This window comes from Bos taurus, chromosome 17, assembly GCF_002263795.3.
Source record: "Bos taurus isolate L1 Dominette 01449 registration number 42190680 breed Hereford chromosome 17, ARS-UCD2.0, whole genome shotgun sequence".
Lineage (NCBI taxonomy): Eukaryota > Metazoa > Chordata > Mammalia > Artiodactyla > Bovidae > Bos > Bos taurus.
This window is the reverse complement of record NC_037344.1, coordinates 28,762,870-28,782,336: the sequence shown is the minus strand read 5'-3', so window position 1 is coordinate 28,782,336 and position 19,467 is coordinate 28,762,870. Positions and strand designations below refer to the sequence as shown.

The following is a 19,467-nucleotide window of genomic DNA, read 5'->3' as shown; positions in this document are numbered from 1 at the left end:
ACTGTGAACAAAATATCCTAAAAAAGAAAAGCCCAGGACCACATGGCTTTACAGGAGAATTCTATCAAACATTTAGAGAGAAGACCTAATGCCTATCCTTCTAAACTCTTTCAAAAAATTGCAGAGGAAGGAACACTTCCAAACTCATTCCACGAGGCCACCACCACCCTGATACTAAAACCAGAGAAAGACAACACACAAAAAAAGAAAACTACAGGCCAGTATCACTGATGGACATAGATGAAAAAATCCTCAACAAAATTTTAGCAAAGAGAATTCAGCAACACATCAAAAAGCTCATATACCGTGATCAAGTTAGGTTTATTCCATGGATGCAAGAATTCTTTAATATATGCAAGTCAATAAATGTGATACACCATATTAATAAATTGAAAGATAAAAACCATATAGTCATATCAATAGATGTAGAAAAAGCCTTTGAAAAAATTTAGCACCATTTATGATTGAAATTCTTCAAAAAACGGGCTTAGAAGGAACCTACCTCAACACTGTAAAGGCCATATATGATAAGCCTACAGCAAACATTATTCTCAATGGTGAAAAACTGAAAGTATTCCCCTTAAGATCAGGAACAAGACAAGGGTGTCCACTTTCATCACTATTATTCAACATAGTTCTGGAAGTCCTAGCTTCAGCCATCAGAGAAGAAAAAAAAAAAAAAAAAGGAATCCAAATTGGAAAAGAAGTGAGGTTCATGACACTGTACAGGAGACAGGGATCAAGATCATCCCCATGGAGAAGAAATGCAAAAAACCAAAATGGCTGTCTGAAGAGGCCGTAAAAATAGCTGTGAAAAGGAGAGAAGCGAAAAGCAAAGGAGAAAAGATATTCCCATTTGAATGAAGAGTTCCAAAGAATAGTAAGGAGAGATAAGAAAGCCTTCCTCAAAGATCAGTGCAAAGAAATAGAGGAAAACAACAGAATGGGAAAGACTAGAGATCTCTTCAAGAAAATTAGAGATACCAAGGGAACATATCATGCAAAGATGGGCTCAATAAAGGACAGAAATGGTATGGACCTAACAGAAGCAGAAGATATTAAGAAGTGGCAAGAATACACAGAAGAACTGTACAAAAAAGATCTTCATGACCCAGATAATCACTATGGTGTGATCACTCACCTAGAGCCACACATCCTGGAATGTGAAGTCAAGTGGGCCTTCGGAAGCATCACTACGAACAAAGCTGGTGGAGGTGATGGAATTCCAGTTGAGCTATTCCAAATCCTGAAAGATGATGCTGTGAAAGTGCTGCACTCAATATGTCAGCAAATTTGGAAAACTCAGCAGTGGCCACAGGACTGGAAAAGGTCCGTTTTCATTCCAATCCCGAAGAAAGGCAATGCCAAAGAATGCTCAAACTACCACACAATTGCATTCATCTCACATGCTAATAAAGTAATGCTCAAAATTCTCCAAGCCAGGCTTCAGCAATACGTGAACCATGAACTTCCAGATGTTCAAGCTGGTTTTAGAAAAGGCAGAGGAACCAGACATCAAATTGCCAACATGCGCTGGATCATTGAAAAATAAGAGAGTTCTGGAAAAACATCTATTTCTGCTTTCTTGACTATGCTAAAGCCTTTGACTGTGTGGATCACAATAAACTGTGGAAAATTCTGAAATAGATGGGAATACCAGACCACCTGATCTGCTTCTTGAGAAACCTATATGAAGCTCAGGAAGCAACAGTTAGAACTGGACATGGAACAACAGACTGGTTCCAAATGGGAAAAGGAGTACGTCAAGGCTGTATATTGTCACCCTGCTTATTTAACTTCTATGCAGAGTACATCATGAGAAATGCTGGGCTGGAAGAAGCACAAGCTGGAATCAAGATTGCCGGGAGAAATATCAATAACTTCAGATATGCAGATGACACCGCCTTTATGGCAGAAAGTGAAGAGGAACTCAAAAGCCTCTTGATGAAAGTGAAAGAGGAGAATGAAAAACTTGGCTTAAAGCTCAACATTCAGAAAACTAAGATCATGGCATCTGGTCCCATTACTTAATGGGAAACAGATGGGGAAACAGGGTCAGATTTTATTTTTCTGCGGTCCAAAATCACTGCAGATGGTGACTGCAGCTAAGAAATTAAAAGACACTTACTCCTTGGAAGGAAAGTTACGACCAACCTAGATAGCATATTAAAAAGCAGAGATATTACTTTGCCAACAAAGGTCCATCTAGTCAAGGCTATGGTGTTTCCAGTGGTCATGTATGGATGTGAGAGTTGGACTACAAAGAGAGATGAGTGCCGAAGAATAGATGCTTTTGAACTGTGGTGTTGGAGAAGACTCTTGAGAGTCCCTTGGACTGCAAGGAGATCCAACCAGTCCATCCTAAAGGAGATCAGTCCTGGGTGTTCATTGGAAGGACTGATGCTGAGATTGAAACTCCAATACTTAGGCCACCTCATGCGAAGAGCTGACTCATTGGAAAAGACTCTGATGCTGGGAGGGATTGGGGGCAGGAGGAGAAGGGGACATCAGAGGATGAGATGGCTGGATGGCATCACCAACTCGATGCACATGAGTTTGAGTGAACTCCTGGAGTTGGTGATGGACAGGGAGGCCTGGCGTGCTGTGATTCATGGGCTTGCAAGAGTTGGACATGCCTGAGCGACTGAACTGAAAACTCTCACTGTTTGCAGATGACAGGATACTGTACATAGAAAACCCAAAAGATACTATCAGACAATCACTAGAGCTAATCAGTACATTTAGTAAAGTTGCAGATTACAAAATCAATACACACAAATCACTTGCATTACTATATAGTAAAAGTTAAAAAATCAGAAAGAGAAATTAAGGAATCAATCCTATTCACCATTGCAACAAAAAGAATTAAATATCTAGGAATAAACTTACCTAAGTAGACAAAAGAACTCTAACACAGAAAATTATGACACCAGTGAAAGAAATCAAAGACAACATAAACAGATGGAGAGATAGTCCATGTTCCTGGGTAGGAAGAATCAATATTGTGAAAATGACTATACTACCTAACACAATCGACAGATTCAATGCAATCCCTATCAAATTACCAATGACATTTTTCACAGAATTAGAACAAAAAATTTCACAATTCATATGGAACACAAAAGACCCCCAAAAGCCAAAGCAATCTTGTGAAAGAATCGAGCTAGAAGAATCAACCTTCCTGACTTCAGATTATTCTACAAAGCTACAGTCATCAAGACAGTATGGTACTGGCAGAAAAACAGAAATATAGACCAATGGAACAAGATAGAGAACCTGGAGATAAAGCCATATACCTATGGGTACCTTGTTTTCAACAAAAGAGGCAAGAATACACAATGGGGCAAGGACAGCCTCTTTAATAAACAGTGCTGAGAAAACTGGACAGCTACATGTAAAAGAATGAAATTAGAACACTTCCTAACACCACACACAAAGATAAACTCTAAATGGATTAAAGACCTAAATGTGAGACCTGAAACTATAAAACTCTTAGAGGAAAACATAGGCAGAACACTTGATGACATAAATCACAGCAAGATCCTCTATGATTCACTTCACAGAGTAATGGAAATAAAAACAAAAGTAAACAAGTGGGACCTGATTAAACTGAAAAGCTTCTACACAGCAAAGGAAACTTATTATAAGCAAGGTGAAAAGACAACCCTCATAATGGGAGAAAATAATAGCAAATGAACCAACTGACAAGGGATTAATTTCCAAAATATACATGCAGCTCATACAACTCAATGCCAGAAAAACAAACAACCCACTCAAAAAGTGGAAAAAAGACCTAAACAGACATTTCTCCAGAGAAGACATACAGATGGCTAACAAACACATGAAAAGATGCTCAACATTGCTCATTATTAGGGAAAAGCAAATCAAAAACAACAATGAGCTATCACCTCACACTGGTCAGAATGGCCATCATAAAAAAGTCTACAAACAATAAATGCTGGAGAGGGTGTGGAGAAAAGGGAATACTCTTGTGCTGTTGGTGGCAATGCAAATTGATACAGACACTATAGAAGACAGTATGCTGCTGCTGCTGCTCAGTTGCTTCAGTCATGTCTGACTCTATGCAACCCCACTGATGGCAGCCCACCAGGCTCCCCTGTCCCTGGGATTCTCCAGGCAAGAACACTGGAGTGGGTTGCCATTTCCTTCTCCAATGCATGAAAGTGAAAAGTGAAAGTGAAGTCACCCAGTCATGTCCGACTCCTAGTTACCACATGGACTGCAGCCTACCAGGCTCCTCCATCCATGGGATTTTCCAGGCTAGAGTACTGGAGTGGGTTGCCATTGCCTTCTCCGAGAGGACAGTATGGAGATTCCTTAAAAAACTAGGAATAAAACCACCATATGACCCAGGAATCCCACTCGTAGGCATATTATACCCCGATGAAACCAAAATTGAAAAAGACACATGTATTCCATTGTGCACTGCAGCACTATTTACAACAACTAAAACATGGAAGCAACCTAGATGTCCATTGACAGATGAATGGATAAAGAAGTTATGGTACATATACACAATGGAATATTACTCAGCCATATAAAGGAACACACGAGTCAGTTCTCATGAGGTGGATGAACCTAGAACCTATTACACAGAGTGAAGTGAGTCAGAAGGAGAAAGATAAATATCATATTCTAACGTACATATACAGAATGTAGAAAAATGGTACTGAAGAATTTATTTACAGGGCAGCAATGGAGAAACAGACATAGAGAATAGATTTATGGACATGGCAAGAGGGGAGGAGAGGGTGAGATGTATGGAAAGAGTAAAGTGGAAATTTACATTTACCATATGTAAAATAGATAGTCAATGGGAATTTGTTGTACGGCTAAGGAGACTCAAACAGGGCTCTGTATCAACCTAGATGGGTGGGGTGGGGAGGCAGATGGGAGAGAGGTTCAAAAGGGAGGGGATATATGTATACCTATGACTGATTCATTTTGAGGTTTGGCAGAAAACAACAAAATTCTGTAAAGCAATTATCCTTCAATAAAATGGCACTGAAACATGCATACTATCATGTATGAAATGAGTCGCCAGTCCAGGTTCAATGCACGATACTGGATGCTTGGGGCTGGTGCACTGGGACGACCCAGAGGGATGGTATGGGGAGGGAGGAGGGAGGAGGGTTCAGGATGGGGAACACATGTATACCTGTGGCAGATTCATTAAGATATTTGGCAAAACCAATACAATATTGTAAAGTTTAAAAATAAAATAAAATTAAGAAGTAAAAAAAAAAAATGTTAAAAAGACAAAAAAAAAAAAAAAAAGAATAAATTTTAGGGTCTTCTCTGGTGGCCCAGGGATAAAGAATCTTCTTGGCAATGCAGGAGACACAGGTTCGATCCCTGGTCTGTGAAGATCTCACATCTTAAGAAGTAAGCCCGTGCTCCGCAACTATTGAGCCTGTGCCCTAGAGCCTGGGAGCTGCAAACATTGAGCTTGTGTGATGCAACTATTGAAGCCTTCAGGCCCTAGAGTCCCTGTCTACAACAAAAAACCACCACAATGAGAAGCCTGTACTAGGGAGTAGCCCCTGCTCACCCCAACTAGAGAAAAAGCCCACTTAGCAACAAAGACAGAACACAGCCAAATAAAGAAATAAATTAACAAATTAAAAAAAATAAAACAAAAATGTCTTAGTTTTATTTAGTAATATGATCAATATCCCACACAAAAAAATGCTTTCTGGAGTCCTGAATAATTTTTAAGTACACTGAAGAGGGGTTCTGAAACCAAGAAGGTTGAGAAACTAAGCCAGCAGATAAAAAGCATTATTCTCTTTTTAGAAAAGTGGAAACTAAGGTTCAGGCCATTTGCCTGGAGTCACTCAGCAAGCTGCTGACAGAATCAAGAAGAAATCTTCATCTCTCTGTCTCTAAAGCCCAAGCTTTTAAATTCCAGGTCAGAGCTATTCCTCTCTCAGTTTTAATAAGTAGGTAAGATGGTGTAGTGAAAAGATATGCATTTTTGGAATATAATGAGTACACATTTCAAATAAATAATACATTTATAAGTTCTAAAGAAGCTTTCTGAGGCATAAGCATTCAGAGATACACAAATCATAAATTTGTACAGTGAGTGCACTCATGTGACCAGCAACCAGTTCAAGACAGAGAACATTATTACCAGTACCTTGAAGCCAGTTGCCCCTTTCTTCTTGATACTACAATCCTCCAAAACTAACCATTATCCTGACTTCTAAAACCTTTTATTAGTTTTGCCTAAAACTTAAACAGTTTAAAATCTGTAGACAAAAGTAGAATGTAGAGCCAGAATTTGGGCTGGATTTCTAATTCCTGGTGGAATGACCCTCTAAATTCATTTTATTTTTTTTAAGACAATTTTATTTTCAATGGAATAGTCATAAAAATGCCTCATATCTCAAAACTGCATTTTTTCAAATGTGTCTGATGGTAAAAATCAGCTGGAATACTAGGTAGAAAGCCCAGATTCTCCTAGACCAGTTGTTCTGAAAGGACTAGCAGCAATACCTTAGAACCTATAAGAAACATAAGTTCCTGACTCATATCCTAGACTTCTTGAATCAAAAACTTGGGGGATGGGACTTCCCTGGTGGTTCAGTGGCTGGGACTCTAGGCTCCCAGTGCAAAGGGGCCTGGGTTCATTCCCTGGTCAAGACACCAGATTCCACATGCTGCAACGAAGACCCAGGACAACCAAATAAATAAATATTAAAAGTAAAAAAAAACTTGGGGGAGAGGGTAACAATCTTTATTTTAATAAGCCCCCAGGTGATTATAATAAACACTAAAATTTGAGAACCACTGTACTAATATATAACCAATAATTTGGAAAAAAGAAACACAACTGAAATGATTCCATATTTTAGATTCAAAAAAAAATTGTTCCAATTTTTTACAAGCAAAACATTACTACAATGAATATATTTATTCATATATTTTTATGTATAACAATTTCTTAGGACAGGTTCCTAAAATCTATGTAATGTCACCATCAAATTAATTGGTCAAAGGATATAAGCATTTCTAGGCTTTTACTGCCAAGCTGCCCTCCAGAAGGATTTTCATAAATCACACTAATATGAGAAAACAAAATACTCCAAAATAAAAGTATTTAGTGAGGGACTTGATATTGTAATAAAGGACATAAATGGTAGGGACCTAACACAAGCAGAAGATATTAAGAAGAAGTGGCAAGAATACACAGAAGAACTGTACAAAAAAGATCTTCACAACCCAGATAATCACAATGGTGTGATCACTCACCTAGAGCCACACATCCTGGAATGTGAAGTCAAGTGGGCCTTAGAAAGCATCACTACGAACAAAGCTAGTGGAGGTGATGGAATTCCAGTTGAGCTATTTCAAATCCTGAAAGATGCTATTAAAGTGCTGCACTCAATATGTCAGCAAATTTGGAAAACTCAGCAGTGGCCACAGGACTGGAAAAGGTCAGTTTTCATTCCAATCCCAAAGAAAGGCAATGCCAAAGAATGCTCAAACTATCGCACAATTGCACTCATCTCACATGCTAGTAAAATAATGCTCAACATTCTCCAAGCCAGGCTTCAGCAATACGTCAACCATGAACTTCCAGATGTTCAAGCTGGTTTTAGAAAAGGCAGAGGAATCAGAGATCAAATTGCAAACATCTGCTGCATCATCGAAAAAGCAAGAGAGTTCTGGAAAAGCATGTATCTGCTTTCTTGACTATGCCAAAGCCTTTGACTATGTGGATCACAATAAACTGTGGAAAATCCTGAAAGAGATGGGAATATCAGACCACCTGATCTGCCTCTTGAGAAATTTGTATGCAGGTCAGAAAGCAACAGTTAGAACTGGACATGGAACAACAGACTGGTTCCAAATGGGAAAAGGAGTACGTCAAGGCTGTATATTGTCACCCCATTTATTTAACTTATATGCAGAGTATATCATGAGAAACGCTGGGCTGGAGGAAGCATAAGCTGGAATCAAGATTGCTGGGAGAAATATCAATAACCTCAGATATGCAGATGACACTACCCTTATGGCAGAAAGTAAAGAGGAACTAAAAAGCTTCTTGATGAAAGCTTTGGCTTAAAGCTCAACATTCAGAAAACGAAGATCATGGCATCTGGTCCCATCACTTCATGGCAGATAGATGGGGAAACAGTGGAAACAGTGGCTGACTTTATTCTTCTGGGCTGCAAAATCACTGCAGATGGTGATTGCAGCCATGAAATTAAATGACACTTACTCCTTGGAAGGAAAGTTATAACCAACCTAGATAGCATATTAAAAAGCAGAGACATCTCTTTGTCAACAAAGGTCAGTCTAGTCAAGGCTATGGTTTTTCCAGTGGTCATATATGGATGAGAGGTGGACTATAAAGAAAGCTGAGCGCCGAAGAATTGATGCTTTTGAACTGTGGTGCTGGAGATGACTCTTGCAAGTCCCTTGGAATGCAAGGAGATCCAACCAGTCCATCCTAAAGGAGATCATTCCTGGGTATTCATTGGAAGGACTGATGTTGAAGCTGAAACTCTAATACTTTGGACACCTGATGCGAAGAGCTGACTCATTTGAAAAGACCTTGATGCTGGGAAAGATTGAAGGCAGGAGGAGAAGGGGATGACAGGGGATGAGATGGTTGGATGGCATCACTGACTTGATGGACATGGGTTTGGGTGGACTCCGGGAGTCGGTGATGGACAGGGAGTGGGGTCATGGGGTTCATGGGGTCACAAGAGTCGGACAAGACTGGGCAACTGAACTGAACTGCATTTGATACTGTACTGGTGTTAATGGCTCCCAAAACAATTACATTTGAGACACACAGAATTTTTTACACCTAATTTTAATTCTTCACCTTGCTTTTTAGCACTAATAATAATAAAGATGATAAAAATAATAGGTAAACTTATTTTACACATGTGCTAGGCATTACACTATGTGCTTTATGAGGATTTAAAACTTTAATTATCTTAAGAACCCCATAGAAGGAGAATTACTATAATCCCTGTTTATAAAAGAAGAAGGTGAAGCACAAAAAGATTTCCCAAGATTATAGAGTGAGGAAGTAGAATGGGACCAAACTCAAGAAATTTGACCAGATTTTTCTTTCAAAAGCTTGCGTGTTTCACAAAAGCAGACGCCAACATTGTCCACTGCATGATCAACACTAATCACAGTGTCTCATATATAGTCTCTTGCCTGGAAAATCCCATGGATGGAGGAGCCTGGTAGGCTGCAGTCCATGGGGTCGCTAAGAGTCGGACACGACTGAGCGACTTCACTTTCACTTTTCACTTTCATGCATTGGAGGAGGAAATGGCAACTCACTCCAGTGTTCTTGCCTGGAGAATCCCAGGGACGGCAGGGCCTGGTGGGCTGCCGTCCATGGGGTCGCACAGAGTCAGACATGACTGAAGCGACTTAGCAGTAGCAGCATATATAGTGGACAACTAATAAATATTTGTGAAATGAAGATATTTGAATCTTATTATTTTGACTTATTGCTTTAATAAAGCATAATAAAGAATTCTCTCTCAATTTTCTACTATAAATTGCATTGTATTTAGTTTTCAATTTATTCAGTTTGGATTCACCTAGTCTTCACGCACGACAAGAAGGTCTTTCAATCTAGTGATGGATACCAAAACGACTGTACGTATAACTTAGTAATATACATAAAGATGAATGTATAAGTAATAAGCAGAATTAACATTTAACATTATTATTTTATGGATTCGTTAACATTTTATAAAACTGCTTGAACTGTCACTCAGTTAAAATTTCGCATTTATATACAAAGTACATTGCAGATGTTGTGGCAAAATTTTCTTTCACAAACTTTTTCAATTTTGACTGCTCAAACCTGGACCTCACCATACTTACTATGAAATAACAACCCAAAATGTAGCAAAAGGGAAGAACCATCTTTAGAGACATAATATGGGACCAAGCAAGATGTACATGGAGAAAGGCAAAGACGGTAAGATAGAAAGAGAAAGGGGTGAGGAATGAGAACAAATGTGACTAAAAAAAAATGAAATAAAATTGAGTGTTAGAAATTATAGCAACAAGAGTACCACAGAGAGATGCTTTTTAGAAGAATTCTTTTTTGTTTTGTTTTTTGAAACTACAAATCTTATCTAGTTCTGCACTCTGCTTTCTTTTATAAATTAAATTTTTAAGAATTTATTGAGGTGTGGCTGACAATCACTGCCTATATTTAAGGTGTACAAGTGAGGGTTCTTTTATATATGTCTGTCACAGTATTTTTTAAGAGTAATAAGAAATGTATATTCTGCTACAGCTTTAAAAAGGTATTTAATGTCTGGTTAGAAAGCATTTTGAAGTCTAAATTAATTTTCATTTATTTATTTATATGTGAACATTAACGGGCTTCCCAGGTGGCACTACTGGTAAACAACCCGTTGCCACTGCAGGAGACATAAGAGACATGGGTTCGATCCCTGGGTGGGGAAGATTCCCTGAAGGAGGGCATGGCAACTCAGTCTAGTCTTCTTGCTTGGCGAGTTCCACCGACAGGGGAGCCTAGTGGGCTACAGTCTGTAGCCTTAAAAGAGTCAGAAAGGACTGAAGCGATTTAGCATGCATGCATCAGATCAGATCAGATCAGTCGCTCAGTCCTGTCCGACTCTTTGCGACCCCATGAATCACAGCACGCCAGGCCTCCCTGTCCATCACCAACTCCCAGAGTTCACTCAGACTCATGTCCATCGAGTCAGTGATGCCATCCAGCCATCTCATCCTCTGGCGTCCCCTTCTCCTCCTGCCCCCAATCCCTCCCAGCATCAGAGTCTTTTCCAATGAGTCAACTCTTTGCATGAGGTGGCCAAAGTACAGTTTCAGCTTTAGCATCATTCTTTGCAAAGAAATCCCGGGGCTGATCTCCTTCAGAATGGACATGCATGCATGCACATTAATAAATTCTTCCTGAAATACTAGGCTAAAACAGAGCAAAGAATATGCTTTCCGCATTATTTTTTTCCCTCTATTACTTTTCAAATTCCTTCCCTTTATATATTAAAAAGAATTCAGTGCTACATAATGCTCCTTAACAAGGTATATATAGCCTATCTAATTAACAAATGATATCACTTTTGAAAGCCAAGAATTCCAAAACCAAATTTCCAAAGAATAAAAGACATTCAACTTCTTACAGATAAGTATAAAATCAAAACTTTAATAATGAATTTCTAATCCCCATTTATAAAATAAAGAAACTGAGGAACACAGGAAGGTATAAAAATGGGATTCAAATCCATAAAAGATATGAGATACCTGGCATACAAAATTGTAAATTAAAATAACCTTCTCTTATATATAACCAAAAAGATTACAATGCTAAAAACAGGATATAAACAATATAGCTTCCCAAATATTTTGATAACCATACAGGAAGAAAAAAGAAGGAAAAGCATAATTCTAAAAGAAGTGTAAGTTTAGAAAAATATAATTCTATAATCTTTGAAAACTGAAGAAAATGGTATCAGAAGAAAACATGGGAAAAAAATGTAAATTTAGGCAAGTGGATAATTGATTCTTTTCTTCAAAAATTTTCTTTTGCATTACAATATTTTACAACACACAAAAAATCATGCCAAAAGAATTAGGATTCAATTAAAATATATACATGGCAACTGTAACATACAGCAAGGGTACATATTACAAGTTTTGTTACCTGTTAACTATTTTGCAAACTGTAGAAAATCATCATGCTAACAATTTCGATATTCTATTATCATTCATAAATAATGACTGATCACAGATTTTTAGAAACTCTGTTTATTCAGGATAATAAATATATCACTCACCTGACTGGCCAGTTTTAGCTGTTCTTGAAGATTCCTGACTGTTTCGTCATCTGTATATATCTCATTTCCCATCTCTGTGCCAAAGGGAAGGGCCTGCAATTGCTTTGCAACAACAGCATCTTTTAATTCATTGTGCAACCTTTGGAACAAACAGTGAACACAACAATAATCTAATTTTAGTAACAGTAGTTGTTGTTTCAGGGTCAACTAAATCAACATTTGGGTCAAAAATCACTGTTTACACAAAAATCATTTTTAAGTCATCCTCTAAATGTACAAGTATTTAAAAATCATTGAATAACGAGTCACAAGAAAAAATACATCAAAATTTTGAATGAGTTAAATTGATCAATTTAAAGATACATAATTCAGTTTGTCCTAGGAAGATTTTAATTTTTCAAACATATAAAATTCTGAAATTATACCTTATTCATTGATAAAACACGTCATTCAGAAAAAATTTAAATATAATAACTTCATCTAGTTAATGAAATGGAAAGGGGATTATAGAATTATTTGTTAATTTCTTCACTGTGTTTCACAAAATTCATTTGATTTCTGACTAGTTCCAGTTTATATAGAATAAAATTCTTGATGGTTATGAAATCAAGACTAGAGGCTTTACTTGCCAGCACTTTCTTAAATAAGCTTGATGGTAATTTTGAAAGTCTTAAATTCAACTTTAATATATATTAAATTATAAATATTTCATAAATGACAAATATTTCAAAAGTGATAAATATTTCATAAATTACAAAATATTCATTAAATTCAAATATTTTGGTAATTTAAAATTATAAAAAAATTAGGTGTATAATATACACACAGAAGGGAAAATGGTTTTTAACATCAGAAAATCTTGAAAATATTGAATTTGTATAATTATAACCAGAAAACATCATTTATACTAAACATATCTCAAGGTAAAAATTTCTCAAAGGAATTCCATCCATCCCTATAGAAAAATCTAAACAGAATTACCTACTAATACTACAATCTCCACTGAAACTAGAAAAATACAATCTGAAATTTAAAAACATCTTTAGTGAAAACAAAGTTCATCACATACAATACAAGTCACAAGGCAATAATCTCATTACCAGTGGGGTGAAGGCAGGGGGGAGATGCAGTATAGGGGTAGTGGATTAAGAGGTACAATTTATTAGATACAAAATAAGCTAAGAAAGCATCTTGTACAACACAAGGAATACAGCCCATATTTTATATTAACTATAAATGACGTATGGAGCTTCCCTGGTGGCTCAACAGTAAAGAATCTACCTGCAGTGAAGGAGATGTAGGTTCAATGCCTGGGTCAGGAAGATCCCCTGAAGAAGGAAATGGCAACCCACGCCAATATTTTTTGTATAGAAATCTCATGGACAGAGGATCCTAGCAGGCTTATTATAGTCTATGGGGTTGCACAAGAGTCAGACATGATTTAGCGACTGAACAGCAACAACAAATAAATGAAGTACAGATGGTTCAGTGGTAAAGAATACACCTGCAAAGCAGGAGACGTGGGTTTGACCCCTGGTTCAGGAACAGCCCCTGGAGAAGGAAATGGCAACCCACTCCAGTATTCTTGCCTGGAAAATCCTAGGCACAGAGGAGCCTGGTAGGCTACAGTCCATGGGTTCACAAAACAGTCGGTTACCACTTAGTGACTAGACAATAAATGAAGTATAAACATTGAGAATCACCATATTGTTCCTCTGTAACACATAATACTGTACAGCAAATATACTTCAATTTTAAAAAACAAAACCCTTATTGGTTAAGAGCAAATTTGTTGTTGTTCAGTCACTAAGTTGTATCTCTTTGCAACTGCATGGACTGCAGCAAGCCAGGCTTTCCATTCTTCACTATTTCCCAGTTTGCTCAAATTCATGCCATTTGAGTTGGGGATACTATCTAACCATCCCATCCTGTGCCTCCCCCTTCTCCTTTTGCCTTCAATCTGTCCCAGGATCGGGGTCTTTTCCAATGAGTTGGCTCTTCACATGAGGTGGCAAAAGTACTGGAGCTTCGGCATCAGTCCTTCCAATGAACATTTAGATTTAGAGCTGATTTCCTTTAGGACTGACTGGTTTGATTTTCTTGCAGTATATCCAAACTTCCTGAATGAGAAGCCAGGATCTGTCACTTTGTTTGCTATGTGACCTTGAACATGTTCCTTAACCTTTTTTGGCCTCAGTTTCTTTATCCTAGTTGCCCCCTTCCTGTCTAGGAGACTCTACAAGATAAGCAAGTGGGTCTTAACAGGTTCCTTTCCAGTTACTGCTTCTGTTCTGGGACTCAGAGCAAATGAGATTGTGTGTGTGCTCTTTAAGAGCGGAGTTTCTGTTTCCTCTGGCTCTCCAATATTCAAATCCCGTTGGCTTTGCTCTTTCGGGAGAACTTCTGTGACTGTGATTATCCTCCAGTTTGTGGGTCACCTACCTGAGGGTGTGCCTACATTATATCTCTGCCCTCTCCTACCCCTTTTTTCCCTTAATCTTTTGGCCACTCTGTGCAGCATGCACGATCTTAGTTCCCTGACAAGGGATGGAATACACGCCCCCTGCAGTGGAAGCCTGCCATCTTAATCACTGGACTGCCAGGGAAGTTCTACCCATCTTGTTTTGGTTCCTTCCTTGTATCTTTAGTTGTAAAAATATGTTCTGCTGTATTCAAGTGATTCTCATTGACAGCTGCTCTTCAAACAGTTGTAATTTTGCTGTGGTTAGAGAAGCTGAGTTCAGGGTTTTCCTATTCTGTCAACCTGGACACACCTTGCCCTTGCAAGGTCCTTTTCAGAGTTCTGCACTGATATGCAAAGCAAGGACTACCTATATGTAGTTAATTTTTATTTGTTTTAGTATCTGAAGTATTTGGAGAAAGGGTTTTAATCTCTCAGTTAATCTCTCAGTTTGCAATCCTGCTGGAGAAGGAAATGGCAACCCACTCCAGTACTCTTGCCTGGAAAATCCCATGGACAGAGGAGCCTGGTGGGTCACAGTCCATGGGGTCGCAAAGAGTGGGACACGACTGAGCGACTTCACTTCACTTTCAATCCTGCTTGTCTCTTGCTCTTCTACAACTGTCTTATAATTTGGGGTTTCAGTACTTGCACCCAAGCACTGCATTTTGAACTCTTGTTGACTATGAGGGCTACTCCATTTCTTCTAAGGGACTCTTGCCTTCAGTAGTAGATATAGTGGTCATCAGAATTAAATTTGCCATTCCAGTCCATTTTAGTTTACTGATTCCTAAAATGTGGATGTTCACTCTTGCCATCTCCTGTTTGACCATTTCCAGTTTACCTTGATTCATGGACCTAACATTCCAGGTTCCTATGCAGTATTGTTCTTACAGCATCGGACGTTACTTCCATCACCAGTCATACCCACAACTGGGTGCTGTTTTCGCTTTGGCTCCGTCTCTTCATTCTTTCTGGAGTTATCTCTCCACTCTTCTCCAGTAGTATACTGGGCACCTACCGACCTGGGGAGTTCGTCTTTCATGTAATATCTTTTTGTCTTTTCATACAGCTCATGAGTTCTCAAGGCAAGAGTACTGAAGCGGTTTGCCATTCCCTTCACCAGAGGACCACATTCTGTCAGAGCTCTCCACCATGACCCATGTTAACTGCATGGTTCAAATACTATTTTTTGAGTTTTTCTTTCAATTACTGAGGAACAATCTGTTTATATTTCCTTCCAGCTGGTGGAGTTGTCTGTTTTGCCATTCAAGGCTATCACTGAATTTTTCTAAACTAAAAAAAAAAAAAACAAAAAAACCCCCGAGAAAATTGGAAATTTTCTATCCTGAGGCTTTGCAATTGCGTTCTTGCAAATTTAAAACTGTCATATCTTCTAACATTATGAAATATCACTATTTATAATATTCTCTTACATTAAGGTCTACTATTAATATGCCCAATTTTACCCGTTTTCTTTCAGTTTGCACTTGCATGGTTTATCTATTCTCCATTCTCTTATTTGCAACCATTCAATATTCTTGTATTTTAGAAATCTGATAAGAAGTATGTAAGTGTCTTTTTTAATTCCTCTGATAAATCACTGTCTTTTAACTGTAGCATGTAGTACACTGAAATTTGATGTAATTAGTAATGTATCTGAGTTTATATCTTTTTCAGTATTTGCTTTCTATTTGCCCTGTCCGTTATTGGTTGTTCTCTTCTTTCATGCTTTTAGATTATTGTTTATTACTCCATAGATTATTTTTTATTACTCCATTTTTCTACTCTATTATCTGGGTTGGCAGTTACATGATCTTTTGCTTTACTTTTGAAGATTATAACATGCATCACTGAATAATCAAACTCTAAAATAAATTAGCATTATATCTCTTTTGGGCAACGCTAGAACCTGAGAATATTTTAACTTCAAATACCCTTTTTCTAAATTTATCTTATTGCTATCATGTTGTGGCTTGGTAAGTGAGTGCCTCATGAGCAGATAGAAAATCAAAACACTGCCGTTTTGAAGTGTCTTCTCTTACTCTATGCAACGACAATGAACCATTTCTCAATCAGATTGTGACATGTGTCCAAAAGTGGATTTTATATGACAACCAGCCACGCGCAGCTCAGTGGCTGGACCAAGAAGAAGCTAGATAGCCAAAGCCAAACTTGCATCAAAAAAAAAAAAAAAGGTCATGGTCACTCTTTGGTGGTCTGCTGCCCATCTGATCCACTACAGCTTTCTGAATCTCAGTGAAACCATCATATCTCAGAAGTATGCTCAGCAAAATCAATGAGATGTACTAAGAACAGCCACGCCTGAGGTTGGCATTAATCAACAGAAAGGGCCCAATTCTTCTGCACAACCAATGCTTCAGAAGTTGAATGAACTGGGCTACAAAGTCTTGCTTCATCTGCCATATTTCACCTCACCTCTCACCAACCAACCACAACTTTTTTAAGCATCTTGACAACTTTTTGCAGGGAAAGTGCTTCCACAAGGCAGAAAATGCTTTCCAAGAGTTTGTTGAATCCAGAGACATGGATTTTTATGATACAGGAATAAACAAACTTACTTCTCATTAGCAAAAATGTGTTGATTGTAATGATTCCCATTTTGATTAATAAAGATGTGTTTGAGCCTAGTTATGATGATTCAAAGTTCACAGTCTGAAACCGCAATTACTTTTGCACCAACCTAATATTTAATTCTCTATAGATATTTTAGAGACATTATTATCACTTTAGAAGAGCTGATATTCATTGGGCTTTTCGCACAGTTACCCTTTCCTATAATGCTAAGCTTTCATCTGGAATTATTAATATTTTCTTTAGGTAGATTATCTGTTTAGGATTGTCTTCAATTTTTCTAAAGACAGTGTTCTCAATTTCTTTTCATCTGACCTCTCTTCTGAAGGATATTTCACTGGGTAAAAAAAACTGTATATTAACAGTTTTTCTTTCAGTACTTTAAAAATATTCCATGGTCAATCTCTTTAACAAGTGGCGCTGGGAAAACTGGTCAACCACCTGTAAAAGAATGAAACTAGAATACTTTCTAACACCATACACAAAGATAAACTCAAAATGGATCAAAGATCTAAATGTCAGACCAGAAACTATAAAACTCTTAGAGGAAAACATAGGCAGAACCCTCTCTGACATAAATCACAGCAAGATCCTCTATAAGCCACCTTTCAGAATAATGGAAATAAAAATAAACAAATGGGATTTAAGATCTAATTAAACTTAAAAGCTTTTGCAAAACGAAGGAAACTATAAGCAAGGTGAAAAGGCAGCCTTCAGAATGGGAGAAAATAAGAGCAAACAAAACAACTGACAAAGAATTAATTGCCAAAATATACAAGCAGCTCATGCAGCTCAATACCAGAAAAATAAATGACCCAATCAAAAAATGGGCCAAAGAACTAAACAGACATTTCTCCAAAGATGACATACAGATGGCTAACAAACACCTGAAAAGATGCTCAACGTCACTCATTATCAGAGAAATGCAAATCAAAACCACAATGAGGTACCATCTCACATCGGTCAGAATGGCTGCCATCAAAAAGTCTACAAACAACAAATGCTGGAGAGGGTGTGGAGAAAAGGGAACCCTCTTATACTGTTGGTGGGAATGCAAACTAGTACAGCCACTATAGAGAACAGTGTGGAGATTCCTTAAAAAACTAGAAATAGAACTGCCATATGACCCAGAAATAGGATTGCTTCAGCACACACTGAAGAAACCAGAATTGAAAGAGACATGTGTACCCCAATGTTCACTGCAGCACTGTTTACTAGCTAGGACATGGAGGAAACCTAGATGTCCATCAACAGACAAATGGATAAGGAAGCTGTAGTACATATGCACAAAGGAATATTACTTAGCTATAAAAAAGAATGTATTTGAGTCAGTTCTAATGAGGTGGATGACACTGCAGCCTATTATACAGAGTAAAGTAAGTCAGAAAGAGAAACACCAATACAGTATATTAATGCATATATATGGAATTTATAGAAAGATGGTAACAACAACCCTATATGCAAGATAGCAAAAGAGACACAGATATAAGGAACAGACTTTTGGACTCTGTGGGAGAAGGTGGGGGTGGGACGGGATGGCATTAAAACATGTATACTACCATATGTAAAACGGATGACCAGTGCAGATTTGATGAATGAAGCATGGCACCTAAGGCTGGTGCTCTGGGACAACTGGAGGGATGGGGTGGGGAAGGAGGTAGGAGGAGGGGTTCAGCACTGTGGGACACATGTGCACTCGTGGCTGCTTCATGTCGATGTACGGCAGAAACCACCACAAAACTGTAAAGCAGTTAGCCTGCAATTAAAATAAATATATTAATTAAAAGAAATATTCCACTGTCTCCTGTTTTCCAGTATTTTTGTTGAGAAGTTAGTTAATATGGTATTGCTGCTACTGTGAAGATAATCTCTACCTACTTGATTTTTTTTTTTTATCTTTGGTTTTCTATTACTTCATAATAATGTACCTAGGTATAGTACTCTTGTATTATCCTGCTCATGACACATGGTGTGTCTTTAATTTGTGGACTGATGTCTCTCTGCCTTCTCTGGAACTCAAGCTGTAACGAATTTTAATTCTTTTCACTATATCCTATATGTCTCTTAGTTTATGTTTTGCATGTTCTATCCTCTTGTCTCTCTTCTGAATATTGTTTTCATTCTGAAAATTTTTTCTGACTTGGGTTGCATTCCATTAACTCTTCAGTAATGTCTCATTTTCATTCACCGCATTTTTTTTCCAGTTCTACAATCTTCATTTGGTCCTTAAGTTTTTAGTTCTTATAGAAATTCTCAAAGCTGTGTCTTATCTCATTTAACATAGTTCATAATTATTTTAAAGACCAAACCTGTGAGTCTGTTTCTATTGCATACTGTTTATGATTTTTTTCAATCATATTGTCTTCAATCTTACTGCTACTAGCTCTTTATACACCAGATTATGAGCCAGATATCACCAATAATTACAGAGATACTTTGAGGCCTAGCAATGATGTTATCTTTCTCTAAAAGACTTCCTTTTCCTTTTTTTTCAGGTGGAGAGGGATATTATCCCTGATTATGCTGTACCAACATCAAAGATTCAGATAATTCAGAGTCATGTTTCAGTTCATT

At 37.7% G+C, this 19,467-nt stretch overlaps 1 protein-coding gene across 7 annotated transcripts in view; it reads right to left on the bottom strand.

The window, feature by feature from the left end:
- The window catches only part of SCLT1 (sodium channel and clathrin linker 1), a 238,407-nt gene that overhangs the window by 162,271 nt on the left and 56,669 nt on the right, over window positions 1-19,467 (bottom strand). For all 7 annotated transcript variants that reach the window (XR_009491020.1, XR_009491017.1, XR_009491018.1 and 4 more), the window contains one exon: window positions 11,838-11,976. Coding sequence is in view for 3 of the 7 variants with exons in the window: in XM_010813763.4 (XP_010812065.2) it covers window positions 11,838-11,976 (139 nt within the window). In the remaining 4 variants the exon portion in view is untranslated. The remainder of the gene's footprint in view (window positions 1-11,837; window positions 11,977-19,467) is intronic.